Source organism: Trichechus manatus, unplaced genomic scaffold (assembly GCF_000243295.1).
Source record: "Trichechus manatus latirostris isolate Lorelei unplaced genomic scaffold, TriManLat1.0 scaffold00171, whole genome shotgun sequence".
Classification (NCBI taxonomy): domain Eukaryota; kingdom Metazoa; phylum Chordata; class Mammalia; order Sirenia; family Trichechidae; genus Trichechus; species Trichechus manatus.
The window spans coordinates 3990106-4012372 of NW_004444107.1; the positions used below are offsets into that span (position 1 = coordinate 3990106).

At 36.7% G+C, this 22267-nt stretch overlaps 1 protein-coding gene across 1 annotated transcript in view; it reads left to right on the top strand.

Annotated features, from left to right (window-relative positions):
• The window catches only part of LOC101344422 (N-deacetylase and N-sulfotransferase 3), a 219972-nt gene that overhangs the window by 96117 nt on the left and 101588 nt on the right, over window positions 1–22267 (top strand). The window contains exon 5 of the mRNA XM_023741102.1: window positions 20379–20564. Coding sequence (XP_023596870.1) covers window positions 20379–20564 — 186 coding nt within the window. The remainder of the gene's footprint in view (window positions 1–20378; window positions 20565–22267) is intronic.

The following is a 22267-nucleotide window of genomic DNA, read 5'->3' on the forward strand; positions in this document are numbered from 1 at the left end:
TATATATATATATATACACACACACAGACACACACATATGTATATGTATATGCATGTGTATATATGTATGTATATACACATGTATATATATATGCATATGTATATATATGCATATACATATATATAACCCTTAGGAACAGTGACTAGCGACTAACTCTTAGTGAATACTCAATAGGTGGCAGCTGTTTTGTATTATGATATTTGGTTAATGTAAATTCTACACATTTTATAAACATGTGTTAACTCATATTTCTCGTTAAGAAATTAGGGTTACAAAGCTTTATTGCTGCTAAATTTAAAGATGTAATAAGAAAAGATCAAGGGATTTATACACGTACTGTGTTATGTCCTTTAATTCTCACAACCCTGAGTTGTAGGTATATTTATTATTTATCCTCACTTCATAGATGAGGAAATTAGAAACTCAGAGAAATACGGTGACTTGCTCATGATTATAAAACTCACTAGTGGTGAAATTAAAACCAAAAATCCATGTCTTTTAGTGAATTGTGTTCCCCAGGCTTGCTCCTTAGCCTCCCAGCGCAGTTTCCAGGTGTAAATGTAGATTTCTTCTCTGTTTTGTAATCCAAGGGAATACCTGGTAATCCTAGTAATACAAGGGAAATAGAGAACTAGAGGTGGAACTCAGGCCAAGTTTTCCCTGAGGTTCCCTAAGGTTCCCCAAGACAGGCAGTTTTTCAAAAATGTTTATAAAAGAGACAGACAACTCAATCTGAGGAACTTTCCACATGACTGAGTATTATTTATCATATATAGATAGAGAAACTGATTCAGTGAAAACCATTCTGGAAAAAATTCTGCCTCACCTACCAACTCACTAGATGAAACAGGCAAATACTTAATCTGTGCTAATATTTCATTTCTAAAATGGGTTACATTCTGCTTTTCTCCACCAGCTTGGATTTAAACATGAGCATGAGTGTTCCCAATGAAGGAATTGAAAGAACAATACAAAGAAGAAATGGTCTGCCTTGGGAGCAACTGGGTGTTAGAACAATATTGGAGGTCATGGATTTGTATCTAATTTGTATTTAAAGTGAGTGATTGGGTTCGAGGACATTTAAAGTTCTTTTCCAACTAAGAGAATCTGAGACTATGATGTAAACCACTTTTGTTTGGGCTTTCTCCATCAACATCTATAGACACCTCCTATTTTCATTTAGTTTTAGCAAACACATCTAGTCTTTTATCCTTTTGCACAATGTGGATACTTCTGTCTCACAGGGAATTTGATGTTCATTTCAGTTTAGCTTTGAAAGCTCTCTCTAGTAGCTTATTATGCAAGGTCAAGCAAATCCTTTAAGCAGACTTGCATTTGATGAGTGCAGCCATCAAGAAATACAACTTTAGAGGCTGATTAGAAAATATTTTTAGGTATCAACCCTGAGCTAATTCAAACATTAAACTTGAATTTCACAGGGGATTTGTTTTTTAAAAGTGCCGATTCTGAAGCGGAGATTCATTTTTAACATTAATGATTGACCTATAACACAGTTTGAAATATCTATTGTACAGCTTTAAAAAAAGAACAAAGTACCATTAGAAAACTAAAATAACTTACTACAGGGAAACCTCAAAAAAGTCATTACAGATACCTACTCTCAACTTAAGAATTGCACCTAAATTTTGGCAAATGACAGGAGTTTAATTTTTAATAATAAAATAATTAGTGGAGATTTTTATCATAGAACACATTGCTGATGTAATATGATAGTTAACAGTTTTATTAACAATACTATTATCATTAATAGAGCAATGTTCCTGAAAACATAAAACCTTACCAAAGATTGTAGTTTTTGATTGCATTATCATCATTTTTCCAACTCTTTTCCAAGTTTGGCAGAACCTGCTAATTCCAGCTAGCTGGAATGTCTATTATCAATTATGCAACTTTTAGATTAGTGAACACAGAAACTTCTCTAATATGGAAATAAAGATTATAGTGTCAAAACATAATTTTAAATATATTGAAAGACTTGCTGGCTTAAGGAACATATGGTGATCTTTTAATTAGTTTGTTTGCCAACGAAAGAATCATTTGTATTTCAGAGAATCACTTCTTAAAGAGGCACATTAGATTTTTATTTCATTGATGTTGAACACAAAGTATAGGTCTAATAGTCCTAATAAAAATAGAGAGTTTACATTAAGCTGTAAAAAGTCTACTGGGAGCTGGCAGGCCACTTTTGGAGTAGTTTAAGCAGCACAGTTTAAGAAAGAACCTAGGCATCATTCAAAGCAGGACACCCAGTATAAAGTCTATAATTCACTTCATAGAAAGAATGGCTGAAGGAACATGGAGAGGGCCAGAGACAGAAGAGAGAAGAATATATTTAAAGAATATATTATAAGGGATAATATACAAAAATAAAGCAGAGAACACCAGAAAGATGTTTACCTGTGTTTTATTGACTATACAAAGGCATTCAACTGTGTGGATCATAACAAATTATGGATAGCATTGTGAACAATGGGAATTCCAGAACACTTTATTGTACTCATGTGGAACCTGTACATAGACCTAGAGACCATCATTTGACCAGAACAAGGGGATACTGCATAGTTTAAAATCAGGAAAGGTGTGCATCAGGCTTGTATCATTTTACCATATTTATTCAATCTGTATGCTGAGCAAATAATCCAAGAAGCTGAACTATATGAAGAAGAACATGACATCAGTATTGGTGGAAGACTCATTAACAGCCTTCAATATGCAGATGACACAACCTTGCTTGCTGAAAGCAAAGAGGACTTCAAGTACTTATTGATGAAGGTTAAAGACTACAGCCTTCGGTATGGATTGCACCTCAACATAAAACAGAAATCCTCAAAACTGGACCAATAAGCAACATCATGATAAATGGAGAAAATATTGTAATTGTTAAGGATTTCGTTGTTAAGGATCCATATAGTCAATGCCCATATAAGCAGCAGTCACGAAATCAAAGGATATATTGCATTGGGCAAATATGCTGCAAAGACCTCTTTAAAGTGTTAAAAAGCGAAGATGTCACCTTAAGGACTAAGGTGTGCCTGACCCAAGCCATGGTTTTTCCAATGGTCTCATATGCATTTGAAAGCTGGGCAGTGAAGAAGGAAGACTGAAGAAGAGTTGATGCCTTTGAATTATGGTGCTGACTATACCATGGACTTCCAGAAGAATGAACAAATCTGTCTTGGAAGAAGTACAGCCAGAATGCTCCTTAGAAGCAAGGATGGTAAGACTTGGTCTCATGTACTTTGAAAATGTTATCAGGAGGGACTAGTCCCTGGAGAAGGACATCATGTGTGGTAAAGTAGAGGGTCAGCAGAAAAGAGGAAGACCCTCAGTGAGATGGACTGACACAGTGACTGCAACAGTGGGCTCAAACATGGCAATGTTTATAAGGATGGCACAGGACTGGGCAGTGTTTTGTTCCATTGTACATAGGGTCGCTGAGTCAGAACTGAGTCAGTGGCAACTAACAACAACAGCATGCAACTTAAGAGCACTGGTATGGTCATGCCGGTTGCTACAGTATTGAAATGTGTCAATACTACTACCCTATGCCACGATTTCAGCCACCTCGGACTCTTCCCCAGGATGTCCCAAACCTCCCAACTACTCAGCACATAAGGGTGCCTGGCCCAGACAGACCTCCAGTACCCAATGCCAGCTTTCTGGCTGGCAGCAGTTCTGACTGGTCAGTGCCATAGCAGACTAGTTGGTAAATACTTAGAATATCACCCCTGATTATAATCAGTCAATCTTATGATTTAGAAGATATTTAAATCAGTGTATTCAGAAAGGAAGTCATAGAAGAAGGAATACAATTCTGTCCATCCAAGAAGTAGTGTTCTTCTAATCTAGATAAGTGTGTACACAGAATAGTGATTGACACCTAGTAGATGCTCATTTCATGTTTGTTAGATGAAAATATAAATAAATATTTCTTCCAACTCTTAATATTTTATCATTGCATATGCCTCTCTCCAGGTCACATATCTTAAAGCATTCCATAGTTTTTCAAACACCCTTATCATCCCAGTTGGGCTATCTGTAAAGTTTCTAACTTGTCAATATCCTTCCCAATACCTGTTGTCCTCATCTGAACATTATCTCTGTTGATGTTGTCTTAGTCATCTAGTGCTGCTCTAACAGAAATACCACAAGTGTATGGCTTTAACAAAGAGAAGTTTATTCTCTCACAGCCCAGTAGGCTACAAGTCCAAATTCAGGGCTTCAGCTCCAGAGTAACACTCTCTCTGTTGGCTCTGGAGGAAAGTCCGTGTCATCAATCTTGCCTCAGTCTGGGAGCTTCTCTGTGCAGGAACCTCAGGTCCAAAGGATGCACTCTGCTCCTGGCACTGCTTTGTTGGTGCTATGAGTTTCCCCTGTGTCTCTGCTGGCTTCTCTCTTTTGTATCTCAAAAGAGATTGGATTAAGACACTATCCAATCTTGTAGGCTCATCACTATAACCTCATCATATGACAAAGTTTACAACACATAAGGAAATCACATATAACCTCATCATAGTGATAGAGGTTACAACACATAAGGAAATCACATCAGATTACACAATCATACAATACTGGGAATCATGACCCAGTCAAGCCAACAGACATTTTTGGGGGACACAATTCAATCCATGGCAGATGTGGTTTGAATAGAACAGAATAAAATATTTATTTTCCTTCATGTATACTTTACTTCTATTAATGTAGCCAAAATCCATTAGCTTTAAAAAAAAAAAAAAAATCATGTACACCTGAGTCTGCCAGACTATTTGTCCATGAGCTATCACTAAGCTTTTAGGTATTTTTGTTTTGTATACTTGATTTTGTTAACTAAATTTTGGCCCTGAGATTCCAGCCATCCCTTCCTTAGCATTATTTTTAAACCTGTTTTGCTTATTATTTGTTTTGTTTTGTCTGTTGGTTTTTGACCTTGGTATGTGCATTTCCTTACATCTCTTGTATGTGTTTCAAACCCTAGGAAGCCCCATAAGTACTCAGTTTACACAGATAACAGCTAACATTATTGAACTTTCTATATGGCCAGAACTCTGCTAAGTGCTTTACATGAATCATCTTATTTAATTATCCTCACAACCCTACTGCTAATACCTCCATTTTATAGATGACAAAACTGATATTTGGATGGGTTAAGTAATTGCCCAAAATCACACAGCTGAATCATAGATCTGTGGTATTTGAATTTAGAGCTTTCTGACTTTTAACTACTATGCTAAACTGCTATTTTCTTCCTGGTTTGGAATAATTATAATTCTTTCAAGAGAATTATAATTTTTGAATACCCTATCCTTCTTTAGCTGTATTCCCTTGATATACTTCTGGCATGGTTTCACAACTATTTTTTTCTTCAGAAAATTTTTAAACTGCTTTCCTAAATTGTCTAGTTATTTTCAAATTTTATGTATATTGAACTCCAAGATGACATTGTCATTCCCCCTCACCCCCCACCCCTCCCGCCAAGTTCTGTCACTTCTGCATAAACCTTATAATCACAGAACATTAGGGCAGGGAATGTTGAGGATGACGAGAGGGAGATTGGAGGTAAGTAGACAAGTTGGATTACTATAGAAGTAGCGAAGGAAGTGGAAATAAAAGCCAGCTTTAACTAAACCAGTGGAAGTGGGACTATAAAACACAGAGATGTCAGAACTGAGATTTCTGAGATAGAATCTATTTCTGAGACAGAATCAGTAATGCTTTTTACTGAATGGATAAGGAAGAAAAAAGGGAATAACAGGTCAAAAATCACATCTAGTTCTGAGCTTCTCACTTTTTTCTATCTGCATACACTTATTAAAGTTATGTAAGTATGAACTTCTGCTTTTTATTCACAAGTTCTGTATTTCACCTACAGGAGGCTATCCCACCCCTACCAATGTCTATAATGGTACAGAATTTCTCCTTCTTTAGATTAATCATTAAATTTTTGAAGTGGTTTGTATTTTCCCCTGGGAACTCAGAGTCCTTTTCTTTGTAGATCCCTTTTCATACTGCCTATTTTCCATCCTATAGGAAGACTTCATACCCTCTAACAAGACAGAGAGTGTAGACACGTATTCCTTTATCTTCTCCTCTTAACAAAAATGCTAGCTTGCACCTCCAACACGTATATCTGGTGACTTAAATAGTTGCAAGAAGTGAAAGATAAAGTTAGCATATGACCTACATGGAAATAATCCCCCACTGCCCAAATTTACTTGGACGCAAGATGAACTACCAGTTGCCATCGATTTGATTCCGACTCATAGTGACCGTGTAGGACAGAGTTAGAACTGCTCCATAAGGTTTCCAAGAAGCAGCTGGTGGATTCAAACTGCCAGTCTTTCAGTTAGCAGCCAAGCTCTTAACCACTGTGCCACCAGGCCTCCACTACAAGCCTTTAACTATTCACCTAGAAACTTCGTGGCAGGGTGGAGTTGGACGTGGAGATGGGCTGGGGGTGAACTATTTCCAAACACATGCATGCTGTGCCTGGTTTTTGACGACTACTTCCTTTTACAGCTACTTAACATGGAGGGGCATTTGTTTTCTGAAAGGCATTTATAAACCACAGCAGAGATGGAAATGATGGCAGAAGGAGAAATGAGAGTAAAATCTGCACAAGCGCTAAGTTGGGCCTGCTTTCACATTTTCATATCTCCTACTCCCTATTCCCAATCATTCAACAATTTCTGTCAGCTCTTTCTTTTATACCACCTGTCATGGATTGAATTATATCCTCCAAAAAATGTGTGTATCGGTTTGCCTGGGCCATGATTCCCAGTACTGTGTGGTTGTCTTCCATTTTGTGATTGTAATTGTATGTTAAAGAAGATTAGGGTGGGATTGTAACACCCTTATCCAGGTCACATCCTTGATCCTATGTAAAGGGAGTTTCCCTGGGGTGTGGCCTGCACCACTTTTTATCTCTCAAGAGATAAAAAGAAAAGGGAAGCAAGCAGAGAGGGGGTACTTCATAACATCAAGAAAGCAGTGCCAGGAGCAGAGCATGTCCTTTGAACCCGGGGTCCCTGCGCAGAGAAGCTCTTAGACTGGGGGAAAATTGTTGAGAAGGCCGACAGAGAAAGAAAGGCTTCCCCTGGAGCTGACGCCCTGAATTTGGACTTTCAGCCTACTTTACTGTGAAGAAATAAATTTATCTTTGTTAAAGCCATCCACTCGTGGTATTTCTGTTATAGCAGCACTAGATAACCAAGACACCACCTCCTACTACTATCTTTTCCATCCCCGCTCCACTTCCAAATCTTTTATCTTACACCTGGATCATTGCAGCACCCTCAAAACTAGTCTCCCCAATTTTCCCTTCTTTTCCTTTAATTTATGCTCAGTTCAGGGAAGGCTGTAAAACTTGAAATTGTATTATTCTCTTTCCCCTACATGAAACAGAACTCTGCATTTCAGTTAGAAAGATTTTTGAGCCTTCTGAGGAAATGTAGGAGGGGAAATTGTGGGACTTCACATATTTACCAGACATTATGCTTAGAGCTTTACACACATCCTTAATTAATCTTCACAGCCATCTGTGAGGTTGGCTATTCCTATATTGAAAATGCAGAAAGTGAGGCTCAGAGAGGTCATATAATTTTCCCAAGATCACACAGCCAGTGAAAGCTGGAGAAAAGATTTGGTAACTGACCTGTCAGGCTCCAAACCCTGTGGTTACAACCATGGTCTGTATAGTTGAAAGTCATCATGTCCTTAAAACAGTTATTAATTGTTGTTACACAAACTTAATAGTCCGGATGTTATTACTTTCCTAAAGGGCTATATTTTAAAAAACAAATTCATGTTTTTAAAATCTGACTTTCCACAATGTTTTTCTCTTGGATAGCTTTTTGTATGATTTATGTAATTTCTTGTGTTTATGTAACCAGCCTTGCAAGCATTACTGTCCTAGTGGCTGTTATAAATGCCATAGGGTATACAGTAGTTAGAACAAACAAAGATCAATACCAACTTTTCTGCTCTCTCGAGAATACTAAACTTCAGTTAAAATTAATGCTATGCAGACTTAAGGATTCCTAGTTTAACCAACCTTGTATATTTTCAGAAAGATTAAATATGTTTGCAAGTACTCTGGGAATTTGAGCCTGTCCCTGAATTGTGTATACCTTTATTACCTCTCAGGGACCCCAGACGTCCACATAAAATGCATCACTTCAAACTCTGAGAAAGCTGGATAAAACTAAGGCTTCCATTCACCCAATGGATCTTCAGATAATTTTCTGTTCTATTTTGCTACAGGATAACAAATAAAACCTCATAGTTCTTTTTTTTTCTTTTTCATTTCTACAAACCCCTTCTTGTGTTTACTTGAAAAATTCCAGCAATTCAAAAAATATCAACGTGGCCTGTGCAGAGTACAACTGTTTACGTCATTCTTTTGAATATTCTCATGCAAGCACACCCTTTAGTGGTGTATTTAGTTAATGGATGCTCAACAGAGACATGACAACACTTTAGAAATTCTGAAGAGAACTCTTAGGCAAGAAAACAACATGCTCTGCTAAATGGAAGCTTACTTGATATAAATGACATTATTCTTAGGAAAGACTGGGTGAAAATCTGTCAAACTCTCCTGCAAATAATTATTTTCTTAGAGGATGTAAGTGAAAGTAAAGGTTAAGCCAAGTATGCAAATCTGTTGTAATCTGTTTTCAGTATTGGTATTGAATTTTTAGCTTAAATTGTGTTTCTGGAATTTCTTAATGCATTAGGCCTGCTAAATTTCATTCAAATTCTTCAAATAATTCAGCTGTTTAGTTGGGTTAGTACTTGAAGTAGAATATGAGTATCAAGAAAAGGTTTTTGCTGTGGTCCCTGTTTTGTTGGTCGTTGGTTTGCTTTTTACAAGATAAAAGTTATATTGGTACGCTTTTTGAGAATGACCCCGCAGAAAAAGAAGAAAACCTTTGAGGAAGGAAGGAAAAAAGAGAAATTGCTGAAGTCATTTTTTTGAGTCAGCAGGGGGAATGGAGTTTGGTGCACTTCTGAAGGGATTGGAGCTCTAGTGGTACAATGATTAAGAGCTCAGGCTGCTAACCAAAAGGCTGGCAGTTCGAATCCACCAAGCACTCCTTGGAAACCCTATGGGGCAGTTCTACTGTGTCCTATAGGGTCGCTATGAGTCAGAATCGATGCGACAGCAATGGCTTTTGTACGACAGGATTATCCCTAAATTGGAGTATTGTTACAGTAGCCATAGCACAGGAGACTAGAATAGTGTATGGATTCAGATACAGGGATGTTGGTGGATATCATTGTAAGAATGGAAGACATTCTCTTCAATTACTTCTGTTATCTCATTGAAAGGGAACGCTTAGTCATCAATTTAGGGTAACGATGGGGAAGGGGCTGTTGTAGTTTTGACCAGAGAGCAGAAGCTATAAAATAGCAGTCTAGGGTAGTAGGAAAGTGAATGGATTAAGGAAATAGAGTTGGATTACTTGACAACACTGAAGAACTATTTTAGATTAATGGCCTTTCATTTAAAGTGAAACTGGCTGTGTTGTCTCCAAAGAAGTATGACAAATGGAAAGGTGAGCAAGAGAATTGAAGGTTTTTTGTGAAAGAATGATTTTAATGATGAACCTTGGAATATAAGTTTTGTTAAAGAGGGAAGTGAGATTGTAGAAGGAGGACAGTGAAAAGATGGTGGTATCAGTGGAATATAAGTACTAGGGCATTGGAGAAATTTGAGAGTTAGAGAAAATTACACTGGAATAACAGGGAGTGTTGTTGGGAAATTGAGATTTTGTAGAGAGTCTGGTTTTTGGAAATAAATGTTTAATATATATTTTAAGGCCATGTATGATATATGTAGCTGTATGTTTGAAATTAAGTAAGAAAAAAGAATGGAAAGATACATATCTAATAGCTGACAGTGGAAACTTGTTTTTAAAAAGGGGGAGAGGGTTTTGGGTTGAGGGAGGTTACTGGAGTATTTTTACTTGGAACACATCTAAATTAGTTGACTTTTTTAAAAGGATAATGTTTGCATGTAATACTTGTGTACTTTAAAAAAAAGAATTAAACAAAAACTGACACTAAAAAATATGGAGAAGTCACCAATTTTTCCTCCTAAGATTTGTGTGCTATAAGTTTCTTGGAAAAAAAATTTTGCTGTAGATTATATTTTAACGTGTTATTAAAGTACAGGTCTTGTGACCCAGAAGAACTAGATGGCACCTGGCTACCACCACTGATGGCTCTGACAGGGATCACAATAGAGGGTCCCAGACAGGGCAGGGGAAAAATGTAGAAAAAAATTCAAGTTCACAAAAAAAAGACCAGACTTACTGCTCTGACAGAGATTGGAGGAACTCCCGAGACTATGGCCCCCAGACACCCTGCTAACTCAGAACCGAAGCCACTCCTGACGTCCACCTTTCAGCCAAAGGTTAGACAGGCCTGTAAAACAAACAAAAACACACATGAGGAACATGATTCTTAGTTCAATCAAGCATACAAGACCAAATGGGCAACACCTGCCCAAAAGCAAAGACGAGAAGGCAGGAAGGGACAGGAAAACTGGATGAATGGACATGGGGAACTCGGGGTGTAAAGGAAAGAGGGAGAGTGCTGACACATTGTGGGGATTGCAACCAATGTCACAAAATAATTTGTGTATAATTTTTTGAATGAGAAACTAATTTGCGATGTAAACTTTCACCTAGAACACCATAAAATTTTTTTTAAAAGATAGGTATTGTGGAAAGATTATATTATCAAATTTATGGTTATACCAGGGATATTCCTTACTTCCCACTTTATACCTAATATCTATTACTTTTTCCAGAAAGAAGTTATACTGTCTGTTAAACTTTTTTTGAGATAAGATTGATAATGACAGGGTATCTTCTTTTAGGAACATCTGTCCTTAAATAAGAATTTTGAGTTGTTTGGGGATGGAAGTGATGGTGGAGAGATTCATAGTTTACCTTTGTTTTCTTTTGCTTATTGTTGTCTCAAAAAGAAGGAGAATATATGAGGAAAATGAAATGAAATGGCACTTGCTCTTGACCAGTGCCTTTGTTTACATTATACTTGCTCCTCACTTATCAACTATCTCTTTATCCAACATTTAACATTTATGACAATAGTAAAATATCTACTATCTAACTAATTTGTCCATTAACAACGTACATCTGGCAGTAATGAACGCTGAAGTGTAAGGTGAGAGTTAACACTGGCTGCGATGATTGAGGTTATGTGTCAGCTTGGCTGGCCATGATTCTCAGTGGTTTGGCAGTTATGTAATGATGTAATTTGGTGGTTATGTAATGATGTTATTTGGTAGTTATCTAATGATGTAGTCATCCTCCATTTTGTGATCCGATATGGTCATCCTCCATTTTCACATAACACTGATTTTGCATAATGACCTGGTCTTTGGAACCTAACCATGTCAGTAAGTGAGGAGAGGGTGTATATCTGTCATTCCCAACAACTCTGGGAGGTAATTAATTTTATTACCCCTGCTTGACAAGTAAGGGAACTTTGGCTTGGTGAAGTTGCATAACCTGCCTGAGGTCCTACAACTGACAAAGTGCAGTACTGAGATTGAGCCCAGACTCCTAAATCTGTGCTCTCTCCAGGATCCTATGCTCTCATCTGTCCATGGGATTCCCTGCTGGACACTCATAGTTTCATTGTCATGTGTTCGGACATAGAAAGAATAAGAGTCTTTTCTCACTATATAGTAAAGGAAACACTATACTCTTTTCTAGAGCTGAGTAATTTCAAAGTGATAAGGTCATACTTCTGTTTTATGAATTACTACAATTCCATTCTATTTCACAAGACATCATTATTAACACCTTTAATGCCTTTGCCAAAAAACTTCTGTTACATTTGCTACTGTAGCTATGTTTTTTGTTACCAAACTGTGACATGAAAATATCTCGATGGCCTCCTTCCTAGGGTTTCTGGAATCCACCAGAGTATCAAAGGTAGTTTTTTAGCTATTTTAAGTATTTCAAGACTTCTAATAGGAATTGTATATCCCCTATAAAGTGTTTGCACAAACTGATTAGAATTTCAAGTTTCTTTTAACTATGAAATCAACTCAGTGGGATTCTACTAACTAAAGAAAAATTAATTTAACCATTATGTAACAAATGTAGTCTCTTTACTGAACAAGATTGCTCATCAGAGCATGCATTATAACCAAAAGAAAGAAAGAAAAAGAAAAGTTTAGGAACCACAAATCTGTTTCTAAAGTTTGCCTTACTGGCCCATTTTGATGCATTTTAGTTCTATTTAATCCATATTTAACGAAGTCTGCTTTGTATCAGGCGCTGTGCTGGTATTTCACCAAGTAGTAACTTTTATTATATAATTGGTGGTACTAATTAGTATTCTCCTGCATTCTTCATCCAAATAAGTAGTCTACTTTGTGATACAGCATCCTGGGCTGGTAATAGAAAAATTAAAATCTAGTCCAATTTTAGGTACATTTATATCCTTAGACAAGGCACTTCACTTGTCTGCACCTCTTTTTCCTGACAATCTTGCAGAACAAATTATGTTAAACATCTACTTTTATCTGCTTAAACCTACTTAGAGTTGGTCATTTTAAATCCAATTCAAAGAGACCATTTATTTTATAAATTCCACTTCTGAAGGCTTTTGCTTTGGTATTTTTTTGTTTTGTTTTGTTTTATTTTTTTGCTCTGGTAATATTATATCTTGAAGAGAAGTGAACCTGATTAACTTGTATATTCTATTTCTTAAAAAAAAAAAAGATAGTATTCTCCTAGTCACATGTTATGGATAAAGAAACCTATTTTTGCCCATTTCTAGAGTGAATAGAAAATAAAATATACTTTGAACAAATGACAATAGGACTCTCCATAAGTTTTTGTTTTGTTTTGCTTTGTTTTAAACAAGTTCAATTCCATCTGTAGAATTGGAGATATTAAAACGAGTAGGTTTATGATTAGACACCCTAGGGAACATATAACTGCATTCTTGGAAGAAAAAGAGCAAATATCACCAAGGATTATCCATTAAGGTGGGGGAATTGGAAGAATTTGAAGTCGAAAAGAGCAGATTTATCAACAGCAGAGCATGCTGCCAGTAGAGGATGATTTTAAGCCCTTAAACCAAGTCTATTAAAATCAGCATGATCATCACAGCAAGTTTTTCACATACCAGCCGGCATACAGAAATTTACATTATGAATCGAAGAGTTAATCAAATTTATATAAATTTGTCTGTCACATTTTAGGAGGTTATTATGTCCTTAAATGTGTAGAAAGAAAATAATACACATTGGTTTAAGATTATATTGATTAAATTTATATTTATAAATTTTTATATTTAGCATCATATTTAACAAGAATGTAAGATCACTTCTAAAACCGTGAAGATTATGTCAAAGAATAGTACAGTTTTCCATCTGAGCCTTGGTAGCTATTTGCACATCCTCTTTATTTTATGGTTAAAAAAGAAAAACGAGACTCCTATGCGAAAGTAATTTGTTCTTTGAAGATTTTTTTTTTTTCCAAAGCATACTAGAAATACATCATTTATCACAGGAGCATTTTCTAATACTTAACAATCTCATCCTGTAGTACCAAATCTTCATTCCTTAACCTAGAGAAAAATCCTGATTTGGTTGGTTTTGTTCTGAGGAAGTAGTCGGCTTCCTTTGAATAGTTGTTGTTGGCTGCGGTCTAGTTGGCTGTCTGACTCATGGCCGACGACCCCTAGCAATATGGAATTAAACACCGTCTGGTCATGCACTATCCCCGTGATCGGTTGCAGATGGACCAGCTTTACGTATATTAGAGTAATCTGCCAACAGTTACTGCAGTTCCTTACTTTCCCCCGGTCACCACAGCTGCTGCAAGACTCCTTCTCCAGGTGCCAGAGGCCCCACAGGTTCTCATAAACTGAAATTGGTGTGTGGCCCATCAGAGTTTCACCTTAGGGAAAAAAATTGTTTTTAGAAATTTTAAATTGCTTAGTGTATACAGGGGAACAGTTTCATAAATTTATTTTCTTCATATAGTATTTGCGTATATGTGCATGTGTCTATTATGTTTAAAGGTTCTAATTTTATTTTCCGAGCACGCAGCCCCTGCTTGTATTTTCTGGAGAGATGTATTCTTTTCCATGTGAAATAATATCTAAATAGCTATACCTTCTAAGGAAGTCACTTTAAAAATTGTTTTTCTAGAAACAACTCCAAAATATACCATTGTATGAAAAAATAGAGAAAATTCTATTTTAAACTAATGTAAATGTAGATTCTTAGTACTCTGAAATAGTTAACCAAAGCATGAACTTACATATACTGGGTAAATGAGACATTCTAACCAAAAAGAACTGCAAAAAAAGCATTTAGAAGTATTTACAAATTATGTTGTAATGAAGTTTTAGATTTTTTTTTCCCCTGTACAATACAAAATGTCCGTTTCATTTCCTACCATTTTGGTTTTGTTTTTTTTTTTTTACTTTGTTTACATTACTTTGTACACTTGCTAATCTTGGAAATTAGAAATTGGCAAAGGGTTTTATAGCCATTAATGGAAATTAAAAAGATTCTTCTGTTTAGGAAGATTAAAATAGAGACAAACATTAAAAGTAGATTACCATTCTTTAAAGGGTTTAAACAAAGAAATTATCAAAAATAGCAATTAAAAAAAATTTCTTTTCTGTAGTAAAACTTACTGTGTTGTTCAAATACCTGAATACTAATTTTTTCTTGTTTTCTTTTAGTTTTGGAAGGATTTTTTCTAAGGAATACAGCATCACTTTTTCTTGATAAAGTTGTATTGTCTTCAGACTATATGGAAATATTTAAATGCAATATTTAGGAAATCCTGGTAATTTTTAGTTCTAGCCAGTATAATTTAAATGTATAAATTTATAATAACAAAAAAGTGTGTCTGTTTTGCACTTGGATAATAATTTTTATCTACAGTCTCAAAACCTGGAGTTTATCTTCTAAGTATTAGTTATGTAGGCAGTAAATTTCCACGAGTTACTGTATGTCCATTCTGCAGATGCACTTACAGTTTAATTGAAATAATTGAGAAAGTAAAAATTAGAATAAGTGGTCAGAATCAGTTTATGCACTTGTTCACTAATATTTATTGAGTACTTACTATTGGTGAGACACTGGGCATATACCCGTTGCTGTTAAGTCAATTCCAACTCATGGAATTGTTAAAGAGTAGAGCTGCTCTATAGGATTTTCTTGGCCCTAATATTTGGGGAAGCAAATTACCAGGCCTTTCTTTCATAATGCCATTGTGTGGGTTTCAACTACTAACCTTTAGGTTACTAGTCCAGTGCAAACCGTTTTCGTCACCCAGAGACCTTACTGAGCATACAGCAGTGCATAAAACAGAACCATGACCAGACCTCATGAAGCTTATTGTTTAGTGAAGAGGAGAGACACTAAGAAATTATACAAAGAAGTATGTACTTACCAACTTCACTGTGTAGTATGAAAGATAGTTGAAGGCTACTAAAAGAAGTCTTAATAGGGACTTAATTTAGTTTGGATTTTGTTAATGAAGACTACTCTGCAGATAGGACATGGAATAAATTGTCTAAAAAAGATGTAAGATATATCCAGGTGAAGAATTGGAGTAAGAACATTCCAGGCAAAGAAAACTACACATGGTACAGAGGTAGGAAAGTGCTTGGGGAGTTCAAGGAGAAGGTAACTGTGACTAAAAAACAGTGAAGCGTGGAAGGTGGTGCAAAATGAGGCTGGAGAGAGAAACGAGTCGTATCGTGCAGGATTGTGGCTGTGCTTAGAATTTTGTATTTTATCTTAAATGCAAAGGGAATCCATTGAAGAATTTTGAATAGGAAGTCACATGATCATATACAAATATGATCTTTTAAATATTTCTGTGCATGCTGTGTAGGGAATGAGTCAGGAGGAGGCAGAGAGGAAATGGAGAGAATAGTTAGGAGTCTATGCCAGAAGCCCATGGAATGAGAAGATGATGGATTGGACTAGGATGATGATGATGATAGAATTGGAGAAAAGTGGATAGATTTAAGATACAAACTAGAGGTAGTATGGATAGTACATGATAACTGTAGGAGAGGATCAGGCTGCAGGAGGGATCCCTGGGTGGTCCAAACAGTTAAGCACTCGACTGCTAACCAAAAGGCTGGCAGTTTGAACCCACCCAGAGGTGCCTTGGGAGACAGGTCTGACAATCTGCTTCCAAAACTTTATGGAGCAGTTCTACTGTGCACGCGTGGGATCACCATGAGTTGGAATCGACTCCGTGGCATCCAGCAAGAGGCTGCAGGAGGTGTTAAGAATAGCATCTATCTTTACCACACAGCAATTGATTGATTGATGATTGATGGTGTCATTTAATGAGATGGAAGACCTCTGGAGAAAGAGCAGATCTGTTGAGGCTGTGAGCGGAGATCGAGTTCAATTTTGAGAATAACTAATCCCACCTGTGTTCTAAGTATTTACACACATTTTACAGTAACAGTCATATTACCCAGTCTTTTTGGTCCATGTCCTCTGCTAGGAAAATCTTGACATAGATTACAGAGCTCCTGGATCTAAGATGCTACTTTCAATCAAGTATCAATTTTTTAAAAAAATTAAAAATGAGAATTAACTTTTTAAGCTAAAATGTCTACTATTTTATACTTTTTCCCCCAATATTGTTGTTGTTGTTAGGTGCCATCGAGTTGATTTCGACTCATAGTGACCCCATGTGACAGAGTAGAACTGCCCCCATAAAGGTTTCTAGGCTGTAATCTTTATAGGAGAGGATCACCAGGTCTTTCTCCCGCAGAGCAGCTGGTGGGTTCAACCCACTGACCTTTCGGTTAGCAGCTGAGTGCTTAACCATTTGTGCTACCAGGGCTCCTTTTTCCCAGTATTACCAAATAATATGTATTTGATCTCAAATTGAAAGAGTGGGAAGAGAGTAATTACTAAGAATTTAGCAATTTATCTACCTTCCAAAATATACTACCTTCAATCTTAGCCCAATTTTTCTATGCAGTAAGATGTCAGGTATTCTTTTTGGCATCGAATACAAGATTTGGGGTTAATTTATGTTGCCTTTATCTAAAATTCATTTAAAAGAGACCTGCAAACACTCAATAAGTCATAGGCTGGAACTGCGTGGAACAGCTAGCTGTAAGGCATTTGGACCCATCAGGAGGGAGGCAGGCCCAGGAGGCGGTAGTAGGGTAGAAGCCAGGGTTTGCCACAGCAATCTCAGGAAAGAAAATCCCAACATCTGCACTGGAAGTAGGAAAAACAAACAAGAAAAAAGGCTTATCTCTTATTATCTCTTATAGTGGAAAAAAAATGGTTCAGTAGTTTCATAATTTCCACATTATATTTGAGTGATAGAATTCTAGCATCTAAAGGCAATAGAGGCAGGATAGTAATGGCAACAATAATAAATAACATTCATTGAATATGTATCATATTTCAGGAACTGTGCTAAATGCTTTACCTGCATTATATTATTTAATTACCTTCAAGCACCTTTGAGCTAAGTACTCTTAAAACCAGCATTTTAGAGAGCAGGACATGAGGCTTAGAGGGGACAGGTCTCATCCTACTAGTCAAAGCCACACAGGTGGCAGATGGGAGAGTGAAATGAGCCAGATACGTCTGACTCCAGAAGTGAAGTTTGCCACTACTCTGCCACACTGCACCTGCACACAAATAAAAGGCAAGATTAAAGAGCCTTAGTGTGTCTTTAGTGTTAAAAGTTATAAGGAAAAGCAGAAACTGTGTCTACACTGGTCCCCAAATATTATTAAACAATCCAAAATAAGGGAAACATCCCTGCATGCGGGACCATTCTTTTATTACACAAGATTCCTGAAGACACAACTGACTATATATTATATCTATGGATATACCTTCTTGCAAATTGTGGAGGTGTTTGATTTTATAATGTAGTTAGTTCCTGACATTGTGAATTTCGTCCTTGCTTCTTCCCATACACATCCAAAAATATTAATCTATGATTGTTCATTTTTCCTTTCAATTTCTGTGATTGAAATTCATTTTCTTTCATCTAATCCATTATTACTGCACCCCCATTTTTAAACGACTTTAGGTGAATATTTCACTGACCTTTTCTAACAAAAATTATGTGTGGGTTCATGATCCTTTGTTGAAAAAAACTGCTTTATTAGAGTTTTTAAAAACCAGTAAAAGGAAAAAAAAAAGCAATGAGATTTTTCAGTTCTATTTTTAGTGGAGTTGTAAGTGATATAATAATGCACAGTCACGGTAATTTCCACAAAGGATGCAAATAAAATGAAGAACGTCAAACTTTTCCTCTCACCTGAAACACAGGCATGGTCCATCTACCTCTAATACCACCCATTCTCTTTCTCAAGGCAGCAGTATGGTGGCTCCATTTCTAGCATCCTTAATTATGGCTGGCTAATCTGAGTTGCGAACAACGAACAGAGTTTATAAGATAAGAGGAAAAGAGGGTTACACTTGGGAGGACAGTGTGTACAGTGTATAGCAAAGACATGAGGGAAAGCATCAGAAATAAGGGATCAGATGATAATAGGAGAGGTAGGTTGGGACCAAATTTTGAGGGTTGTTTTTGCCATGTGAAGGAGTCTGAACCGGTAGTTAAGTAAATGGCAAACCATTTGCAACCCATTTTCCTTCTGTGTTCAGGTACTCATATTCATTCTTTCTCTCCTGTTATTATTTAGGTTGAAAAATAAAGCTAGCCATGCTTGCACCTTTCTCATTTAAATTTCTAGCGTATTTCTACAATCCAGTACATTTAGAAGCCTGACATTGTGGTTCTCTGTATGTGAAATTGCTCTTTGGCATGAAGAGAAGCCATGACTAATTGAAAGGAAGCTATTTGAGTGGAAGCTTAGGAGACTATAAAGCAATTGAAAAGCACAGACTGGAAAATAAAAAAGCACTCAGAAGAAAAAATACATGTCAACTACTGAAGCCATGGGTGTTCTTTTTGTAAAAGACAGGTTTCATCTTTTATGCCTGTGCTATTTTTCTCTATGCCAAAGAGACTCTATCAGGATTAATGGACCATCTCAAGTGGAGTAGAATACTCACAATTATACAGTATTGTCCCATCCCTCCTCCAAAAAAAGCGGATACCACATAAGTTTATTTTTGGAATTGACAGAACCGTCTGAATAGAAGCACCATGACATGTGATTAGTTATTTCATGTGTGTGTGTAATTTTGAAACTTGTTTTGTCAAGTCATTTTATGTACAAAAACTTTACTTCAAATTAACTAAAATTCTTAGATTATTCGGCACTTTCAGAACCTCCTACTTTCACTGAATGCAGGGCTTCTACTTCAAAGAAAATTGCTCTACAGAATTTTACCATATTATCCAATGGAAAGTGTGTGCTTCTCCTCAGGCAGGGAACGTTGTCTCTTACTGGCCCACACACTGAGGGGCCAAAAGAAATGTGACAAACGTGATTGAAACTGGGCAGTAAGCAAAAGAAAATTTTGTCAACAAGCCTAGTGAACTTGGAATATGTTCTGTCCCACTCATAAATGCTAATTTTATTTTGTGGGGAGCATTGAGTGTTGCTTGTAGCAAGTGTTTTTCATTTAACTTGTTGAAATTGTGAGTGGTGGAAGGACTAGGTGGCTGTTTTAGTGCAGTGCTGCTATAACAGAAATACCACAAGTGGGTGGTTTTAACAAACAAATTTATTTTCTCACAGTTTAGGAGGCTAAAGTCAAAATTCAGGGTGCTGGCTCTAGAAGAAGGCTTTCTCTCTCTGTTGGCTCTGGGAGAAGGTCCTTGGGTCTCTTCAGCTTCTGTTCCTTTGGCTTCTTGGAGATCTCATGTGGTGTGGCGTATATCTTCCCCTATCTGTGCTGCTTGCTTGCTCAATCTGCTCTATTATATCTCCAAAGAGATTGACTTAAAACACACCCTATACTAATACTGCCTCGTTAACATAACAAGGAAACCCCATTCCCGAATGGAATTATAACCATAGGTATAGGGGTTAGGATTTACAACACATATTTTTTGGGGGACACAATTAATTCAATCCATAATAGTGGCTATGACAAGGATGTGTTGAATGGAGGCTCTTTCAGATAACTCATTAAAATCACTAGTCCTGACCCACCATCGCTCAAACACAAATGTATCAACATTAAGACTGGTGGAATGGCTACAAGGCTTCATGAAACCTAGAAGTGTTAATATTTATGATTTTAATTTTGCTATGCAGTTAAGAATATGGATTTAAACAAATGAATTTTTAGTACATTTGAAAATCCTGGAGTAAAAATAGGATCAAGATAAATGTTCGCATGCTCTAACTAACATTTGCTTGATCTTAGGAGCACGGCATTCCTACTGACATGGGCTACGCGGTGGCCCCGCACCACTCAGGTGTCTACCCTGTACACGTTCAGCTTTATGAGGCCTGGAAGAAGGTTTGGAATATTAAAATCACCAGCACTGAAGAGTATCCACATCTAAAACCAGCTCGATATCGGAGGGGCTTCATCCACAAAAACATCATGGTGAGCTTCCTCCATTATGCTTAGCGTACAACTTATTCTGCCAGATTTGCATTTCTCCTTCGATGTAAGAATAAAAGAAAAGACCCAAATATTAAAAGCTTAACTGTATGAAAAACCACATGCTGCAGCAAGCATATTTGTCATATAGCAAAGGATGTTTTAATTAAAATCACTTCTTTGCAGTTCTTTAAAAATAACTAAAATGTCTTTGACACTATTGGTATTAAGGAGGCACTAATGTTAAAATACTATGGAAACATTACAGCTAACTTAATTTTTAGAAGCCATCATTTCTTCAAAAACTTATTAATATGTAAAACTAATACCAACTTTGTATATATTAACCGTGTTGCCCTCTTACAAGTCAGTCAAGCTTTGTTCTACTCTTTACCATGTCAGGCTGAAAATACTCAACTATTTGCAGCAACAAACCACATGTGAAGTCCTGCGTAATCATTAGTAGATCATAATATAGAGTAGCTATAACGATGAAGATCAAAGACTACAGCCTTCAGTATGGGTTACACCTTAACATAAAGAAAACAAAAATCCTCACAACGGGACCAATAAGAAACATCATGATAAATGGAGAAAAGATTGACGTTGTCAAGGATTTCATTTTACTTGGATCCACAGTCAACACTCACGGAAGCAGCAGTCAAGAAATCAACATATTGCATTGGGCACACCTGCTGCAAAAGACCTCTTTAAAGTGTTGGAAAGCAAAGATGTCACCTTGAGGACTAAGGTGCACTTGACCCAAGCCATGGTATTTTCAGTTGTCTCATATGCATGAGAAAGGTGGACAATGAATAAGGAAGACCAAAGAAGAATTGATGCATTGAATTGTAATGTTGGTGAAGAATATTGACTATACTATGCACTGCCAGAAAAACAAACAAATCTATCTTGGAAGAAGTACAGCCAGAATGCTCCTTTCAAGAGGTGATTGACACAGTGGCTAGAATGCTCCTTAGAAGAGATGACAGCAAGAATATGTCTCACATACTTTGGGCATGTTATCAGGAGGGAACCAGTCCCTGGAGAAGGACATCATGCTTGGTAAAGAAGAGGGTCAGTGAAAAAGAGGAAGACCCTCAGTGCAATGAATTGACACAGTGGCTGCAACAGTGGGCTCAGACATAGCAACGATCATGAAGATGATGCAGGACCCGGCAGTGTTTTGTTCTGTTGTATGTAGGGTCGCTATGATTGGAACTGACTCAATGACACCTAACAACAACAATATAGAGTAGAAATGAGAGACAATGTCAATTAAATCATTTATGTTCATTGTCTAATTCTCTTCAGTGCCCCTTTTTTTTTTTTTTTTTAATCCTTGGTAACAAGTGTGTATTGCCATGACATTTAACTTAAACAGTTATCACCTGATATTTCGTGAGACTGTACAAAGTAAGTAGTTAAATCCTAATTTTTTCTCAAATCAGAAAATCCAGGGAATGGGCCTCCTGAGTGAGATTTAGACGTTGGAGAGACCACACAGAAGAACACTATGTGATAAGCACCATAACTCTGTCAAGCTGATGTGTTTGAACAGATGTCTACCTTCTAGAATAAGGTGTAACTGATTTCCTCAAACAGTTTTATAATATCTGTAAAAATTAGAGAGTGGATAATGACATTTAATTTGGATCAACTCCCATCTTAACTTTTCCGTCAATAAAACTGTTGTAATTGCTAAA